At 37.3% G+C, this 18,683-nt stretch overlaps 1 protein-coding gene across 2 annotated transcripts in view; it reads left to right on the top strand.

Moving 5' to 3' along the window:
* Positions 1-289: 289 nt before the first annotated feature.
* Positions 290-18,683, top strand: part of MED13 (mediator complex subunit 13) — a 111,984-nt gene continuing 93,590 nt past the window's right edge. The window contains exons 1-3 of one of the 2 annotated variants that reach the window (XR_006715343.1): positions 290-1,118; positions 2,908-3,142; positions 11,758-11,926. Coding sequence is in view for 1 of the 2 variants with exons in the window: in XM_045490625.1 (XP_045346581.1) it covers positions 1,053-1,118; positions 2,908-3,142; positions 11,758-11,926 (470 nt within the window). In the remaining variant the exon portion in view is untranslated. The remainder of the gene's footprint in view (positions 1,119-2,907; positions 3,143-11,757; positions 11,927-18,683) is intronic. The other variant, XM_045490625.1, reaches the window with a different exon arrangement.

Below are 18,683 nucleotides of genomic sequence, written 5' to 3'. Positions count from 1 at the left end.
ACAACACTTTCTCTTACGACGAAATCAAACTGATTTCCACGTAATTATCAGATTTGTGATACAACCCTCTTGCACTGCAAATTCCCAGCAAGGAACAAGGTAGGGCCTGGGGCCCGGGGTCATCTTACACTAGCTGGGGCACCCAGCAGATGGCGCTATCTTAGTAGCCGCCAGCTGGTTGTCCGGTCCCCAGGGCTCACCGCCTCCGCCGAAAGCTTCCCGGCCCTCTCTCACTCCCTTCTCTCTCCTCCTCCCCACGGAGCCCGAGCCCACGTGACCTCAAGGCGGCCAATGGGCGAGCAGAGAGGGCGAGCTGGTCCCTGTGGCCGCCATTAAAGCGAAGGGAAAACCCGTGAATTCGGATTAAAGGGGGAAAAACACCGCCCGCTGGGCCCACAAAATGGGGGAGACTACGGCGTCCGGGCGGTGAGGCCGCAGTAGAGCAGACGTTAGGCCGGCTTGGCCCAGGGACGACACGAAGACACAGCCAGAGAATGGTCTCAGCCCGCAGACGCCGCCACCACCTCCGCCGCTGAAGAGATTCTGGGCTTAAGGACATCGCCGCTGCCGGGCCGGGGGCCTGAGCTTCTCTCCCGGTTCTTGCCCTTCCTGCCCCTCTACGGGCGCCTCCCCGCCCGGGAGAAGTCTCCAGGGCTTGTGCTCTGCCCTCTCGGACTCGATTTTAATTATTTATTGTATAATTTATTATTTTTCCTTGTGGAAGGGGCCCATATCTCCTCTGTCCCCCAGAGAGGAACGAGCGTCCGCGGGCTCCGCGGCGGCTGCAGTCCGGCCCGCGGGGCGAGCGCGGCGCGGCCCTCCCGCCGGCCCTGGGCCCCGGGCGGCTAGGTGCCGGCCGGGCGGCGGGGGCTGCTCGCGGCGGCGGGGGGGGTGGGTGGGGAGGGCGGGCGGCCCGGCGGCCTCCTCTTCCACCGCTCCCCCAACCACCACCCCCCCGCCCTCCCCGGTGTCTGTGTTTCTCTCTCTGGTCGGAGGCGGCGGTAATGGCGGATGGTGGGTTGTGGCGCCGGCGGCGGCTGCTGTGAGGGACGATGAGTTCCTCCTTCGTGCCGAACGGGGCCAGCCTGGAAGATTGTCACTGTAACCTCTTCTGCCTGGTAAGTGCCCGGGCCGCGGGCAGAGGCCCCGGCGAACGGGGCGGTGGGGGAGGGGGCGGCGAGGTGCGCCCTTGGGCCGTGGGGGAGGGGGTCCGGGTCTGATCCAGATGCCCGAGTCCCTAGGCTAGGCCCAGCCAGAGCCGGCGTGGCGGCCCAGCTCCGCACCAACCCCGGGAAACGCGTTCGCTCACCCACCATCCTGGGCTCTGGTGTAGGAGTGCTGGCTTTTTTTTTTTTTTTTTTTCTTTCCTTCCTTGTTTCTGACTCTTTCTCACCATAGTCCTGCCTTCAACTTGTGCTCCTTATCTGGCTGGACACTCACATTTCCCTCTGTGTTTCTTAACTATTGCTTTTCACCTTATTGACCGTGTATCTTTCTTCACACTTTGCATATTGCCCATTCTCCCGGTGCCTTTATGCCTCACTCCGGTAGTTTGGTTTCCCCCAATAAACAGTACCCCGGAACTTAGATACTAAAAATCTCTTTTCGTTTTACGTTCTTCTAATGAGTCAAACTAGCAGATTAGTTTTTTCCTCCGATGAGTTCATATCTCTGTATAAAAACCAGTAGATACTATTTCATATGTTTTCTCTTTAAACTTTGAAAAGTTTACCGTTTTGACAATTTCTAGCCATCTTGCTTTTATTACATTATGTTTGTGTGAGAGTGAAACGGACTAATGGACGTGTCATGATTTTGCACTAATTTTTTTTTTATTTGTCTTTTGCTTGTATTTTTAGAATGCTTTGAGCAGGCTGCTCCTCGTTTTATTGAAAAGTCTAGGGAAGTTGGATGCAAGAATGACAATTGTATAGGTTGGCCCAGTTCTGGGAACATCCAACTGTTAAGACTTTGAAAAGTACCAACTGTTGCAAATATTTAGTCCTCAGTTGGGCAGTAGGTTAGCTTCACCCATGATTTAAAGTTTCAGTGACTTTTTTTATATTTTCTGTGCTATGAGAAATATTAACAGAGAATCTGATAGGTAAGTGAACTGAGTGGGCGGAGCACAACTAGTTGGCAAGTGTAAACTGCCAGTCATGTATCAGCAGTTTCATTTTTGGCACTTTAGGCTTTACACCTTTAAGCGCAGTAAAGAATTACTGAATTTCCTCTGTTGAATTTCTTTCACTGTGCCAAATAGGGATTTTTAGCGCCCTTCTCTCTTATAAAATGTTTTCTTGTACAATGTCCATTAATCATCATCTTCAGATGTTAAGACATAACAGCAGGTTTTACATTTCTGGCTCCGTCTATTTTTGGTACTTTTAGTATCAGGTTCTTTGAAAATAGACTACTACAAATCTTGACAGTTCTTTGTGAGCACCTATTTCACTTTTCCTAAAAGGGATATGTGAAGAACTAATAAATTTTTTCAGTTATAGTTCACGTTTCTTCTCATTAGAGACATCACTTCTATAAACATGGAATGATGAGTCTTTAAAAATTAATTTTCTGTTACAAGTGTGACCAGTTGGAACAGAACTTAGGAAATGTTTACTAAGTGTGCAGTATTAAAGTACATGTTTATATTTAACATTATTACATTTCTTTTATTTCTCTTTGGGACACAGTATTTGTTGCTATTCAATGATATGTCAGTGTTAATTTTTTTAACTGTTTCTGGTCCTTAAATTTTTGGTTCACTTATCAAACATTTTTTTTTTCAGTCAATCTGCTTTAATATCTTAAGTATATATTGAAAAATTATAATGTCTTAAAGAAGGGACTTTAAAAGTGCTTTTGACTTAGAGTGAATGTGCAATAATCACGCTTTCTTTTCTTTAGGCTGACTTGACGGGAATTAAATGGAAAAGATATGTATGGCAAGGCCCAACTTCTGCCCCTATTCTGTTTCCGGTGACAGAGGAAGACCCCATTTTGAGCAGTTTTAGTCGCTGCCTTAAGGCAGATGTACTCGGTGTTTGGCGGCGAGATCAGAGACCTGGAAGAAGAGAATTGTGGATATTTTGGTGGGGTGAAGACCCCAATTTTGCTGACCTTATTCACCATGACTTGTCAGGTGAAAGCAACTTATCATTTCTAAGTAATGATACAGCAACATTGTATACTTTTTCTAAAAATCATTTATATTACAAATTGAGATGTTTTTGTGTGTGAAACACTGTTAGGTATGAAGCCAGATAAAAATTTAGCTTATTTCACTCTGGTTATTTTATTTTACTTAAATTATCCATACTGTGGTAGGCTTTAGCCTTGAATAACTGTTCTTTCACCACCCAGCTTCCTTGTGAACTTCTTACAGACAGGGCCCAGGGAAGACATGTTACATTACCTAAGAAAAATGGAATGGGGGAGCATAAAGTTCCTAACAGTAATTTGTAGGCATATGTAACTAACTGAGTCAATTTTGCCATTGCTGTCTACTCTATGAATATGCAGATAGTTATAGGGGTATCTAGAAATGTTGTAACTTTCTCGTGTTTTTTTCAGATACATATTTAGTTATTGTTATATTAACGAATGAAAGCATATGTTAATTGTTATTTTTGGAAAGTGATTCTTTTATTTTAGATACTGTTTCATCAAAGACTATCATTAAGATGAGACTAGTGCCAACTTATTTAGCTTATATAGAACATGAGGTCATAATCAAAAAAGTTACACAGAAATAATTTTATTATAAATGTATCAATAAGGTTACTTCTGTCTTATTTTTGTGACTTTTAGGACTAAATGTTACTTTAGAAAAAGAAACTCTAGCTCTCTTATAGTAATCACTGATGCTTTTGCTTACTTTGACTGTAAGAATCAATGTTAACTGAATCTTTGATGATAGGAATGTAAATGATTAGTTATTTGCATGTAAGGTACCAACCACTTCAGCAAGATGTTTGGTAATGATTCTTGACAGGTAAATTTAGGATTTTTAGATAACTAAAAAAAAGCATTCTTATTTGAAATTGAGTACTCTGAAGTTTCTATTAGTGTCCATTTGACCTGTAAGACCTATTTTATTTTTGGATGTAATGTAATCCAGGTGGCTGTCTCAAATAAGCCCTTAGTAAGACTAACTTTTCTGTAGGAATGTATGTGTTATATTTGTTTTGAAAGTCGCCTTTACCTTCTAATGAACAAACCCTTCAGTGCTAATCCTTATTTTGAGAGTAATTGCAGTTCTTTTATGATAAATGCTTTCCGGCTTTTCCAGCTTTCCTAATAAGATCCCTGCTGGAGAGATTAGTTCTTAGTTCTAAGTATGCAGTGTAGTTCTAAATATGTAAAGTGATGTGTTTATATATATGTACATGCACAAATATATGATATATACATATATACGGGGATATGAAATTTCTTCCTGGCATCAGCAAGATGCTGCTGCTTTTTAATTGTCATGTCAAAAGGTAAGCTTGCCAGCTTCCTTTTTCTTCCATTGACTTTGGTATGCTGGAGTTATTTTAATCTTTATTTTAAGTGGTCATAAAAACCACCTTACAAAAATTTTGGGAACTATTTTAATGATGTTTATAAACTATAGATAAAAACTAGTTGCTGATAAACTATAATGCTGACTTGGGGATTTTAGTGTTAATAAAATTGGCAGAGCGTGTGAACAGAGCATTTCCCCCCAGATTCCATGTAATACATTTTGTGAAATCAAAGAATTTTAACAGGTGTGAGGTATTCAGTTTTACCATAGTAGGACTAATGTTTTAGAAGTAAAGCCTATTAAAGTTAAATGAAAATACTGTGTGGATTTTTTTTCTCCCCTAAGTTTCATGTTATGCTAAATGTTTTCTCCTAAAACTGGGCTACAGTTTAAAAAACTGCTTCTGTAGTTTAATTTTGCTTTTTTGCATAACTAAAAAAAATGGTAGTACCTGTATTTTAAAATATTGATCTTGAATGTAAATGAATATAATTTTGGCATATTAGGTTTTAATTGTTGTTAGATTTTGCTGAATGCCACTGAATGGGAATTAACTTTAAAAATTTTGTCAAAGTGAAAGCAATTGAAATAGTAAAGCAAAATATATTAGGAGTAGTATGTATAATTGTAATTACTGTTCCAAAGCCTGTTCTGTAGTGTGTATAGTCATTGGTATTTATGTAATGTTTTAGCTTTCTCCCCCACCCCTCTTGTCATTTACTTTAGAATGTTGTTACTTAAATCAGACATATCTTAAAGAATAATAAGGTCTTTTCAGATGGAGTATATTTGTCTAGCCCTTTTCTTTGCTCCAGGGACACCGTCTGCCTCCCTTTTGGGATAATTAGTCTGCCTCTGTCTGTCTAGCTAACCCCTTTTTCATTTCTTCCCATCTGTGGCACTCTATTCCCTTCTTTTAAGCTCCCCTGAGAAGAGAGCAGCTGGACAGTAGGGGTGGCATCAGCTGCAGGAGGCAATCCTGAGTTCCAAGTGGAGGTGTAGCACTGAGGAAAGGGGAACCGGAAGGACCCAGGTGGTAACTAAAAAGCTGGTTAATTTAGTTTGAGCTTGCTTTTTGCAGGCACAGGCAGTGCCCTTCTGTTTGGTTCAGCACCTATGACATCTTGTTACTGAAATGTTTGTGATTATGGTGATATTTCCCTTCTTGGTGGGGAAAGGAGAGAAAGCATTCTATTTTGCAAAGAGTAAAATTCTGTTTTTCTTATTAACTGAAATATTTAGTTATAAAAGTACAGAATTGCCTTTGCTTAACCCCTTTCTTTGTGTCATCCTTAGTCTATTTTTAAAAATAAACTCTTAATTTTAAAAGTTTTACATAAAATTTGCAAAGATAGTATAGAAAGTTCCTATATAATTCTCACCTAGCTTTTATTTTGAGTATCTTATGTATTGTTAACATTTTTCACAACTAATGAACTGATAGTGATACAGTGGTATTAACTAAAGTCAATACATTATTTGGGTTTCCTTTATTTTTACTTGAAATTCTTTTTCTACCCTCTGCCTCATCCAGGATACTGCATTTAGTTGTCCCATTTCCTTAGGCTGTTCTAGACTGATATTTTCTCAGACTTTTCTTGTTTTGATAATCTTGATAGTTCTGAAGAGTCTGGTCAGGTTCTATAGTGCATTTTAAATTTTGTCTGTGTAGCCTATGTTTGGGTTCTTTTCTTTTCAAGTGTAGATGAGGTATAGAAATAGAATGTAAACTCACCTTATAGCTAATTGGTAGAAATCTGTCATGTTGCTAATTGGTAAAAATCTGTCACAGCAAACCAAATCTATTTTGATACTTCAAACCCTCAGTTATTTGTTTTGTAGCAGTAGTCAATACTGTTTAGTTATTTGCAAAGACCTAATGATTTTTGGGTTAGGGTTTGTGCTAACTAGTATTGGCCTAACATTCCAGGAAGACATTTGTTCAGAATATTCTTTGAATCCCAAAGCCAAAAACTTCTACTTACTACTATTTTTTTTTAATTTTGTTTTTAACTTTTTGCTCTTTCCTCTGAGAATGGGTAGTTGAATCAATATCAGTATGTGTGTGTGTTTTTTTTAAATGTTTATTTTTGACAGAGAGAGACAGGATGAGTGGGGGAAGGGCAGAGAGAGAGAGGGAGACACAGAATCAGAAGCAGGCTCCAGGCTCCAGGCTGTCAGCACAGAGCCTGATGCGGGGCTCAAACTCACAGACTGCGAGACCATGACCCGAGCTGAAGTCAGACCTTCAACCGATTGAGCCACCCAGGGGCCCCAATATCAGTATGTTTTGATAGAAGAAGGATTAGGGAACAAAATTCCTCTCTTGATTACAGCCTTAAATTTCTTTTTTTTCTTTTCTTTTTTTTGCTTTAACATTTGTAGCAGACCTCATTTAGTGGTTGTGTGATAGAAATATAAAACTGGTGCTGGGAAAATTTTAGCTTAATTTCTCTGGTCACAAGTCCTATCTATAGTGGGCAGGACTGATTTGTTCTTTTAAGTGTGCTATTAGTTTGCATCAAAGCAAGATTGTTTTATTACCATTAGTGTGTCCTTGAAGGAGAAGAATTTTTTCTGGGTATTTTTGTTTTATGCCTTCACTTTTTTGGAATTTTATTGCTGTCATTATTGGCTTTTAGTCTTTCCCTTAAATAAGAATAAAAACAAAACCTCTCCTGAAGGTTTACATCTTTTAAAAAAAAATTATAGTAAGCTAGAATGTGATGAGACTTTGAGAAAACTTGATACCTTGAGAACTAAAAAAACAAAGTCAGGGCTAAAAATACTTGTTATTTTTTCTGGCTCCTGTGGTGTATATATGGAATTTTAGCTACGTGTCCAAATACTTTTCATTATACAAGAATTTCATCATAATACTGTCAAACTAAATGGGCCATTCGTTAGTCTTAGAATTTTAGATTCTTTTATTGAAGGATATTAATTATAATGGAATTTAACCTTGAGTAGCAGCTTTAACAGGATTAACAAATAGATAAACAGCAGCGAAGTATAGGAATCTAGTGCAGCCAAACTAAAAACTTTTGTTCTCTAGCTACCCTGAAGGGAGTTAATTCGTTTTTGTCTTCTTCCATAATTTACTTGTGACCCAACTTTTTTATTCACTTGTCTTTTAGGACAATTTTGTTTGTCCATTTTGAGCAAGAAACTATATTTTTTTAAACCTTCATATCAAAGATAATCGTTAACATATATTAGGGTATTTAAACCAGAGCTTTTCAGGTTTTGCCATAGATCAATGATGCTGTCAGCTTAAGGCTCTCAGTAATATTTGTTGAGTGAATGACTGTGAATGGGCAATTATATTATTCAAGGCAAACGCTGAATTAGACGTTTAAACATTTCTTTTTGGGGTGCCTGGTTGGCTCAGTCGGTTGAGCATCCGACTTCGGCTCTGGTCATGATCTCGCGGTCTGTGAGTTCGAGCCCCGCGTCGGGCTCTGTGCTGACAGCTCAGAGCCTGGAGCCTGCTTTGGATTCTGTATCTACCTCTCTCTCTGCCCCTCCCTCGCTCATGCTCTGTCTCTCTCTCTCTCTCTCTCTCTCTGTCAAAAATAAACATTAAAAAAAATAATAAAAATAAAAACATTTCTCTTTACTCTTTCAGGATATTTTTTTTTTCGGGTAGTATTTTCTGCCATCATTTTGACCCATTCATTATTCATTAGTGTATGTTGTGTTTTAATAGTTTGTCAAAATTATTTAGGAAAAGATTCCTTTTTTACTGGTCTATTGTTGAAATGTTTAAAGATGTCAGTTTTGAGAAAAATGTTGAATATTAGGTATTAGGTGTGTCAGCTCATTTGTTCTTTTCATTTTTTCCCCCACTCAGAATTATTATTTTTAAAGATTTTATTTTTAAGTAATGTCTATATCCAATGAAGGGCTTGAATTCACAACCCCCCAGATCAAGAGTCGTGTGTCTACTGACTGAGCCAGCCAGGCGCCCCACCACTCAGAATTATTTTAATGACCTATCACATAGTTTATCATCATCGCTGTAGTCTTGTATCCTCAGGAAAAAATATTTTATGGTTATCAAATTTAGCATGTGAACTTTTGTATTGTTTTTTTCAAATAGATACTTTGTAAAAATTTTTCAAGTAACGATGATGAAGAATTCTAATGCTAAGAGTTCTGATGGAAAAGTACTATAAACAAAATTGAACCTGTTTTCTCTGGGGATACAGATACAAGAGGAGAAAAAACATTTAAGTGCATTAAGCAGACTTTTTCCATTAGGCTATGGTTGATTAAATTCAAAAGAGCTAGGTAAAGATTTGCCATGTGTTCCCCTCTACCTCCCTTCTCTATTGTAGTACTTGTGTTGCAATTCAAGGACTTGTTTTAATTAGTGTAAGAGGTACATATCATTGTCTTGGGTGGGTTGGTTGTACCATTTCACTTTTCATATCTGAATACAACATGTAGAGAAGTTTTTTGCTATGGTTATTATAACATCAGGATATTAGAAGCTTTGCTCAGTAGTCTCTTATTTTTAAGTGATCCCCCCCCCAAAAAAAAAAAACACCAAAAAAAAATCTTTAGGCTTTTCACTGAGTGTTAGTTATTAGGACTTATTTCCTCAGTAGTGAAAAATGAAATTATGTTACTTTAGTGTAATAGTTGCTTAGTTACTTGATGTATAGGTGAGGATGTACTTAAGATGTTTGTTGGCTTAGAAAACCCTAACAGGTGGTGGTTTTATGCCTAAATCCCATTTAGTGTTAATGAAAATTGTGGGAGTTTGAGGGTATGATGTAAAATGAGGATAAGTTCACTTGAGTTTCTCGAGATAAAAGCATTAAGTTCACCTGAGTTTCCCTAGATAAAACTTAAAGCAATGAGAGAGAAATGCTTGAAAATTAATGCTGATTAATTTCCTAAACTGTATTTAGTATTCTTAAATCATTTAAATTCAGGTGTTAACTGGATTTTATGTAAAAAAAAAAAAAAAAAATGTATGTAGGGGTGCCTGGGTGGCTCAGTCAGTTGAGTGTCCAACTCTTGATTTCAGCTGAGGTCATAATCCCAGTGTCCTGGGATTAAGCCCTGCATCAGGCTCTGCATTGAGTGTGGAGCCTGCTTAGGATGGTCTCTCTTTCCCGCTGTCCCTCTCTCCTGCTCTGTGTCTCTAAGAAAAGAAGAAAAATATATATAAATTATTGTATTATAGGCTTTTACTATTCCAAACACTTTTTTATTTACTCTTTTTGGGAAGAAGGCAAATTCATTCTCAAGTTTTAAGTGAATAATTTTCCGATATTTGAAGTTTATAGTAACTGTACAACTTTAATATGTAATGGTAATTCTGTGTCTTAGGTTTTTGTAGCTTTTGAACTTAGAACTAGTTAAAAAAGTTTTGGTAAAGATTTCTTGTATAGAACAGATGTTATAACCATTGTGCTTCTCAGAAGGTAAGGATTTTTGAGGTAAATGGCAATAAAAATACACTAAATAGATTACAAAGAAGTTAAGAACTGGAAGATATTCCTAGGATAACTTTCTTGGAATTAAAAACATGCATATTTTAAGTAATTATAAATCATAATTTGAGGTAAAACTTTTAATGTGACTTTAATTTTGAAGTGATAGAATCTGATTAGCCTGAAAGCACATTAAGATTTTTTTCTCTCAGCGACTCACAAATATACTTGTGATCTAGACCCTTAAATAATTAAATTGAAGTCCATGTGTGCCGCTTCTCTTTTCTCCTAGCTTACTGTTTTCTTTAATAAAGCGAAACTCAGGAAGTTTTGGCTTTAAATGGATACATATATATATATATAGAGAGAGATCTATCTATATATGGTTGTCTATAATATAATAGAATGTGAAAGCCTTTTATCTTTAATATTAATGCTTAATATTAATGATTTAAAATTATTCCAGTTCTCAAGTATTGTCATTTTCTATAGCTTACCTCATTTTTTTTAAAGCTTACCTTTTTGGAAAAATAATTAATTGACTTGAAAGACTTGACTAATTTAAAACACTTTAAAAACACTTTAAAGAACATTAACTTTGTAGTGGCATAAATTTCTAGTGCAGTTAAAGTCCACTGTCATTATATGCTTTTTAGTTAATGTTCATTCTCCCATTTGTTGTGTAGGTTATGAATGTAAACCATGTGTCCCTCTAAACACATGCTTCTGCTTTTATTCAAAAGCATCATAGTTTATTATTTTTCTATGAGTGTAGTGTAGACATTTTTAGTGTTGAATGAAGAGAGGTTTTATGTATTTTTTTACTTACATTGAAAGATTCATATGTATATTGTTTACAAAGACATAGGCTATGAAATACTAAATTATATTTGAAACAAAATAAGTTAAAAGCTCAAGTACAGTTTGTAGCAGTATTCTTTTGATGCTTTGTTAAAGGTATGAAAGGGATAGAGTAATACATTTTTGTTAAACTACATCTGGACTTCTCTTGAAATAACTATGTTAATATTTTTTTGATAAGTTAACTTGGAGTGGTTAATAGGTGAGCTGGCAAAATTGCTGCTTACTAATGAATAGTGAGGGTAGTTACAACTATGTCATAAGTGCTATTTAAAATTTTGGTTTTTATATTTTAAAATTTCTTCCCCCAGTAGAGGATCCTATACTGAATAGTAATCATGGGAATCGTTTGTTTGAAACGAGACCTAAGGTGGCTAATAATACGTTGCTTGTTAGGCTGTGTGCCAAAAGCTTCCTTTTTATTCATTACTTATTTTTATAGTTGAGTCGTGGATTAGAATGCTGATGGACATAAAATGTTTTGGGTTAATTATTAACTAGCTAATTTTTTTGGCAAGCTGAATGAATAGAGGAATTAGGACAAGGTAACTAACAAGTAAGCCAGCTTAGAAATTGGCACTTCAGGTATAGAGTGTCTTTAATAAATCCCAGCTTATACAAATGGTCTTTTCATGGATACAGAAATCAAATCAGTATGTTTGCATTACATCATTGCTTTTTTATGCAGTGGGAAAATAATTTTCAGGTACTTTAGTAGAATATATGGCACTTAGGCGTTTTATTCCATATGGAGTAACTTTGAAACCTGATATCTTAATGTGTAGAGATATATTGAAGTGATGGTAGCTCAATATTCTGAGGTGCAGTAGGTTTAATGTACTAAGTGGTAGGGGGTTTACAAATTGAGAGTTTAAATTGTAACACTTTTTGCTTGGCTCTGAGTAGATATAGTTTTTGTTTCTTTCATTTCTCTTGTAGAAGAGGAAGATGGAGTGTGGGAGAATGGACTTTCCTATGAATGTCGTACTCTGCTTTTTAAAGCAGTTCACAATCTGTTGGAACGGTGTTTAATGAACCGGAACTTTGTACGCATTGGCAAGTGGTTTGTAAAGCCTTATGAAAAAGATGAAAAACCTATAAATAAAAGGTAAGCTATCTTATTTAAACTCTTACTTAACATTTCTTAGGTTTGTTAATTTTTATAGCTTTACAGAAAATGTGGAGTAAAACAAGCTATCTTACAGACAGATGAATGAGGTTAATTTTGGCAAAGTACTGTAAGTATGTGATTTTCTTTAACCACTTCACCCTTTCTTTTACACATTTTAAGAATTTTCTTGAAGTGAGAATAGGTTGTGGTTTCAGTATCGTGGCCTAAATTTTTATTCGGGATGATAGAAAAAATGTAGGATGAAAGCAGAGGCTTAAGCAATGAACAGTGCTTATTTTAGAACTATACTAGTGCAAATATATTCACAGTACTCTGTTAAGTAATATTAATACTTGTAAAAGATAGTGATCTGTAGTTATGTTTTAGATTGAGTTAGCTCTTTTCATTCCCAAACTTCTCATTTTGCTTTAAAGTAATTTAAATTTGTGCTTTTCTATATAAGACCTGTTTAGTCTTAGAGTATTTGTAATTTTCTTGAACTTTGAATTAAGCAAATTTATGACACTAATTTGTAGAGTAGGTAGAGGCACAGAAGACTTTTAAGATACCATCTTTTCCTGTGCAGTTAAAAGCTTTAGGTTGCTACAGTTCTCTGTGATTTAAATGGTTTGAGACACAGCCTGTTAGAAGATTTGGTCCCAAGCAGTTGTTAAATTAGTGAGGCTTCAAGAGAGATAAAACAGTGGTAAGATGGAATGTGAGAGAAGGGAAAAGGAAATATTTTAGTTTTCCCTGAAAGATGTGAGGATATGAAGTAAACATTTGGTTATGTTGTATCATTGCTGAGATGCCATCTTTTCTGTCTTATGTGCACATCTTTTTTTAATGTTCTTTTAAACTTCTCTTTTTAGTTTTATTAGAATGGATGAGTAGATAAACCTGGACAAATCAAGGCTCTTTTATTTTTTCCTCTTTGAAAATGAACATAAACCTTTATTATCAACAAGAAAATTAATTGTACAGGTTAGGAATGAATTCAGTTGCAAAAGACAGAAGACTTAACCACTTGCCTTGTGTAGGAATCGATTTTTCTCAATTGCAAGGAATCTGGGGGTATATAGTTCAATACTAGTGCATTGGTTCAGTAATGTCTTCAAGGACTCAGGTTTCCTGGACTTTTCTTCCATGTTGTCTTTAGTCTTTGGCTTTCATCCACATGGTCCCAGTGGGTGTTGTTGCTTTGGATTTCACTCACAGTGAATTCAGGCAGGAAGAGGAAGGGAAGAATTTAGACGGGGTGACCCTTGAATCAGAAAATAGTTTCCTTCTTAGAGACTTTAGCTGACATATCACTGTCTATCCTGAGAGAAACAAATTTTTTTATGTGGAAGCATTGCTACTCTGAACAAAATAAGGTTTCTGATTAGAAGAAGAAAGAGAGAATAGACATTAGGTAGGCAATTAGAAGAAGGGGAAATACAGGTTGGTAATTAGCAATGTTCACCAAATGCATAATACAGTTTTAAGAAGTCAAGCAGATTACTAAGATCTAAAATGATGAAAAGCTGTGATCCTGAGCCCCAACTCCTAGATGTGCTCCTTATACGCATTCCCTTTGAATCCTTTTAACTTTCTTTTAATTTACCTATTATACATTTTAAAGCAAGTAACATGCTTACTCTTGAGTTTTCAGTTATTCAGGATTAATCTATTGACTTTGTATTGATGGTTTAGTTACTTTATACTCTTCCTCCATCCCAACCACTTGGACATTGATATACTTGTATGCGTTCTTTTCCCTTTGTTTCTTTCTTATCTTGCCAATAAGATTATAAGAGTTCATAAAAAATATTTACTATGATTATATAAATACTATTTATAGCCAAGCCATATAGTATATTAGGATTATATTCCATTTCCTCTGTATCTTTTTGTTTTCCTCTGTGTTCATGATTATTTCTTTTTTCACTTAATTATCTATGTCAGGGATTGGTAAACTACTACTCCACAGGGTAAATATAGCCTGCCACCTGTTTTTGTAAGTAAAATTTGATTTTAACATAGCCATGTTCACTCATTTATGGATTATTTTATGCCTGCCTGCACACTACAACACAGCCGAATAGAGATAGATGACCCACAAAGCCTAAAATATTTAGCCTAAAATATTTATCCTCTAGCTCTTTTCAGTTATAGTTTTCTGACCTTTGATCTATGTACTGATTAGTGATTCACTCCCAGACTATTTACCAGAAGCACAAATCTTCCCTCCCTTCCTTTAAGTAGTTTGTGTAATCTATTAGTTTCTTTTTTCTTTCTCTCTCTTTTTAATTTATTTTTGAGATAATAGAGAGTGTGTGAGAGTGCACTCAGGAGAGACAGACAGAAAAAGGAAGAGGGGATCCCAAGCACCATCAGTGCAGAGCCTGGCACAGGGCTTAAACTCCCAGACTCTGAGATCATGACCTGAAGCCAAAACCAAAAATCAGGACACTTAAACAACTTGTGCCACTCAGGTGGCCCTCTGTGTGTTTTTGTTTGTTTTGTTTTTTAAGATTTATTTTTAGAGAGCATGAGCCAGGGAGAAGGGCAAAGGGGGGGGGGGGGAGAGAGAGGAAGAGAGAAAGAAAGAGAGAGACAGAGAGAATTTTAAGCAGATTCCACACAGTGCAGAGCCTGACACAGGGCTCAGTCCATTACCCCGGGATCATGACCTGAGCCAAAATCCAAGAGTTGGACACTCAACCAACTGAGCCACCCAGGCTCCCCTCTCTTGTCACTTAATATCTTTATTTGTGGGGCACCTGGATGGCTCAGTTGGTTAAGCATCCAACTCTAGATTTCAGCCAAGGCTATGATCTCACAGTTCATGGGTTTGGGCCCCACATTGGGCTCTGTACTGACAGCACAGAGCCTGCTAGGGATTCTCTCTCTCCCTCTCTTTCTTTTTTTTTTTTTTTTTTTTTAATTTTTTTTTTTTAACGTTTATTTATTTTTGAGACAGAGAGAGACAGAACATGAACAGGGGAGAGTCAGAGAGAGAGAGGGAGACACAGAATCTGAAACAGGCCCCGGGCTCTGAGCTGTCAGCACAGAGCCCGACGTGGGGCTCGAACTCACAGACTGTGAGATCATGACCCGAGCTGAAGTTGGACACTCAACCGACTGAGCCACCCAGGCGCCACTCTCCCTCTCTTTCTGCCCCCTCCCCCATGTGCCTTCACATTCTTTCTTTCTCTCTCTCTTTCTCTCTCCTAGGATAAATATTTAAAAAATACATATGTTTGAGCCCTTCATTTTTCAGTTCTAATTTGGACTGGTTGTTCTATAGGCTCGTTTCACAGCATTCATCATGGGAATTCCCTTTCCCTTATTTCCTAGATCTCATGTTTGCTTTTTTTGTCTTAACTATTTTGGTAGTGCCTATCCACCAGTAGTTTCCTAAGAAGGGAGTACATGAGAAGTAATATTTTGGGATCCTGAATATCTAAATTACCTCCTTTTCTACTCTTGAGACTTCTGGGCACTAAAATACTGATTGGAAATTCTGTTTGTATGTGAGTAGCTATGAAATTGCAGGCTTTAGTAGGGTGACTTGTCAGGGACCTGTTCATTTTATTGGGTGCCTGCTGCCTGTCTATCTGTATGTGTCCCTCCCCACCCCCATTCCTTTAAGCTAATTGCTTTCCCGGAGGAGTCCTTTGGTATCCTAACTAGAGAGTATAAGCTTGACTGCCGATGTTTAGGGAGTCTACTGGGGAAAGGGGGCTGTAGTTGTACATTTATATTGGGGAAATACTATACTTGTATGGTATTTAGATTTTCACTTAATTTCTCTTTTAAATACATCATTTCAGCTGTATCTAGTATCTTTAAGTGCAGAGTCCCTCTGTTTCATCCAATTCAGAGTGAACTTGTAAGTTTTCCACTGATCTGGAAAGATGTAAAGATCCTGTCTACAGGATGGAGAAGTAGGTCTAGGAGTCTGACTTATCATTTGAACTTTCATTCTTTCTCTTTTTAGTTACACCATGCATCCACCTTCAAAGATCTACCATTGTCTTCAACTTTTGTACCTCTCTGGGATTCGGGATTCTGTGGGTTTAATTCATTTTTTACCTTGGTATCTTCCCGTTAGCCCTTATTTACTAAGTTAGTTACTATTTTTGCTTTTGCTTGCTAGCTCCCCAAATTTTGTGATCATGTTTTGTCTGTTGCCTTTACTTCCACCATTCTCTTTGTGCTTCTCCTGCCTTTTACTATCTATTTTTGCTTCACAAAGAAGTAGAAATAAATGAATGTGTTCGATGAGCCATGTTAGGTACTGGAAGTATCTTTATTTCTCTTCATGCAAGAAGTTCTCTTAATGGGCTGTTATTAATAGAAGATACAACGTTTCATATTGGAGATTTCCATAAATCTAGTAGATTCTACTTGTTATTTAATTCTGTAATTGAGCACTAGGGGTTTTCTGTGGGCTGACCCATTTATTTATTTATTTTTAAGTTTATTTATTTTTGAGAGAGAGCATGAGTGGCGGAGGGGCGGCGTGGGGGACCAGAGGATCCAAAGTGGGCTCTGTGCTGACAGCAGTGAGCATGACGCAGGGCTTGACCCCATGAACCATGAGATCATGACCTGAGCTGAAGTCTGACACTCAACTGACTGAGCCACCCAGGTGCTCCAGGAGGCTGACCCATTTAGAAGGGGGACTAAATTCAAATTGTGTTTTATTAGTGGGGTGGTATCAGAAATAGTATATGCTCTTTTGAATTACTCTTGAAGGATAGTTGTGGTACAAAACTGATTTTATCCAGGAAGAATAAATGCTGTTCCTCAAATATTTTTTCATAGGAGCTTACCTGCCATCTCCCCTCCCTTTAGAAAAACAAGTAGAGGGGTACCTAGGTGTCTCAGTTGGTTGAATATCTGACTTTGGCTCAGGTCATGATCTCACGCTTCATGAGTTCAAGCCCCGTGTCAGGCTCCATGCTGCCAGCTTGGAGCCTGTTGCCTGCTTTGTATTCTGTGTCTCCCTTTCTCTCTCTGCCCCTCCCCTACTTGTGTACATGTGCACGCTCTCTGTCCCTCCCGAAAATAAATAAACATTTAAAAAAAAAAAAAAAAAAGGAAAGGAAAAAGCAAGTAGAAAAACCCAGCATGTAAGTCTGTCAGTTGCTTTAAATTATGGTTTGGGACTACTAACTTTTCCAGTGAATTCAATGGAATGATAATTGGGAAGGTAGATAAAGATTAGATTATAAATTAGTGCACTTCTAGCCCATTATGAAGCTAACCCATTAAGCATAATATATACTATTTTTGTTCACTAATCAGTTCACTTTTTGTTAAACTTGTATACACTTTCTTAAAAAGAATTAACACAGTTGTCAAGGAAGGAAATTGTTACTGTGAAACTGGTTTGATTTGAACAAAGAAAATACTACTACTGACCTCTTCTTCATTCTTCCTCCTTTTATGCCCCTTAAATATAGATTCTCATCTTCTAATAATCTGGACTTCAGTATAGCTAATTGTCTGATTAACTGTAACAGTCTTCAGGGACTCAGGAAATGGAATTAAATCTAGTGGTATAGCTAGGTTAGCTGTAAAGAACCCCTCAACTATATGGGTAATTAACCACAGAAATTTAAGAAGCTATAAGGATAATTAACACAGAAAAATTGAAAAGAATTACTTTTAAATCTGCCATCTTCAGGTATTGTTAAAAGAATGATCAGTGTTTTGTTTTAACAGTTTAGGTATTTTCCTACAGTGTAGGGGGCTCTATCAGATGACAGTCGCTGTGTTTGCTAGTAAAAGCACAGGTAAATGGATGTAGTAAGTACCAGTGACTTACTAGCATTACAGGTGCCCCTAGTAAGAGTTTTAAATGCTTGTAGGAATGTACACAGAGTAGAAAGTTATTAGTAAGGATTTTTTTTTAAGACTGCTAGTCCAGGAGCACCTGAGTGGCTTAGTTGGTTGTGTCTGACTCTTGATTTCCGCTCAGGTCATGATCTCACAGTTCATGAGTTCAAGCCCTATAGCCCTGCCTTGGGATTCATGCTGAGTGTGTGGAGCCTGCTTGGGATTCTCTGTCTGCTCTTCCTCCACTTGCACATGCACTCTCTCGCTCGCTCTCTCTCTCTCTCTCTCTCTCAAAATAAACTTAACAAAAAGACTGCTAGTCCAGTATCTTACAGTATGTATTTACATAGGAGTCTGCTAAATGGCAGTTGAGATCGTATAGGAGAGAAGTTAATAGGGAACATTGAATATATACCTTAATTTTACTATGTTCCCTCAACTATGTTCCCTCAAATGTAGCCGTATAATTAATTTCTATGCAAAAATATATTTGGTAAATCTGCTTTGAGATTTTTACTGTGTAAGATACCTTAAACTTCAATTTTAAAGGCAGTATAGGAAATATGTATATACACATATATAAGATATATGTATGTGTATAGTTACATGTGTATATATAAGTAAAATAAATCTTTTCTGGATAGAACATCAAGGAGATGGGATCAAATGTCTGTTCTGTATGTTCTAAGCCGTTACGGTTAAGTATTAGCAAAGAGAGCCTGGTTCACAGAGATTTTCGTCTTATGGCGTGAAGCAGGCAAAGTTCACAGGATGGAGAGGAGTACATCCCTGAGTATTTGTGCAGAGTTAATTGTAACTAGAATATTAGGGCAAAATAAGGAAATATAATCCCTATTTTTTTTTCTTTTAAAGAAATTTTAGAACCGTGCTATTCAAGATAGTAGCCACTAGCCACTGGTGG

This window comes from Leopardus geoffroyi, chromosome E1 (genome assembly GCF_018350155.1).
Source record: "Leopardus geoffroyi isolate Oge1 chromosome E1, O.geoffroyi_Oge1_pat1.0, whole genome shotgun sequence".
NCBI lineage: Eukaryota > Metazoa > Chordata > Mammalia > Carnivora > Felidae > Leopardus > Leopardus geoffroyi.
The sequence above is the reverse complement of the archived record's forward strand: the minus strand, read 5'-3'. Positions and strand labels throughout refer to the sequence as shown.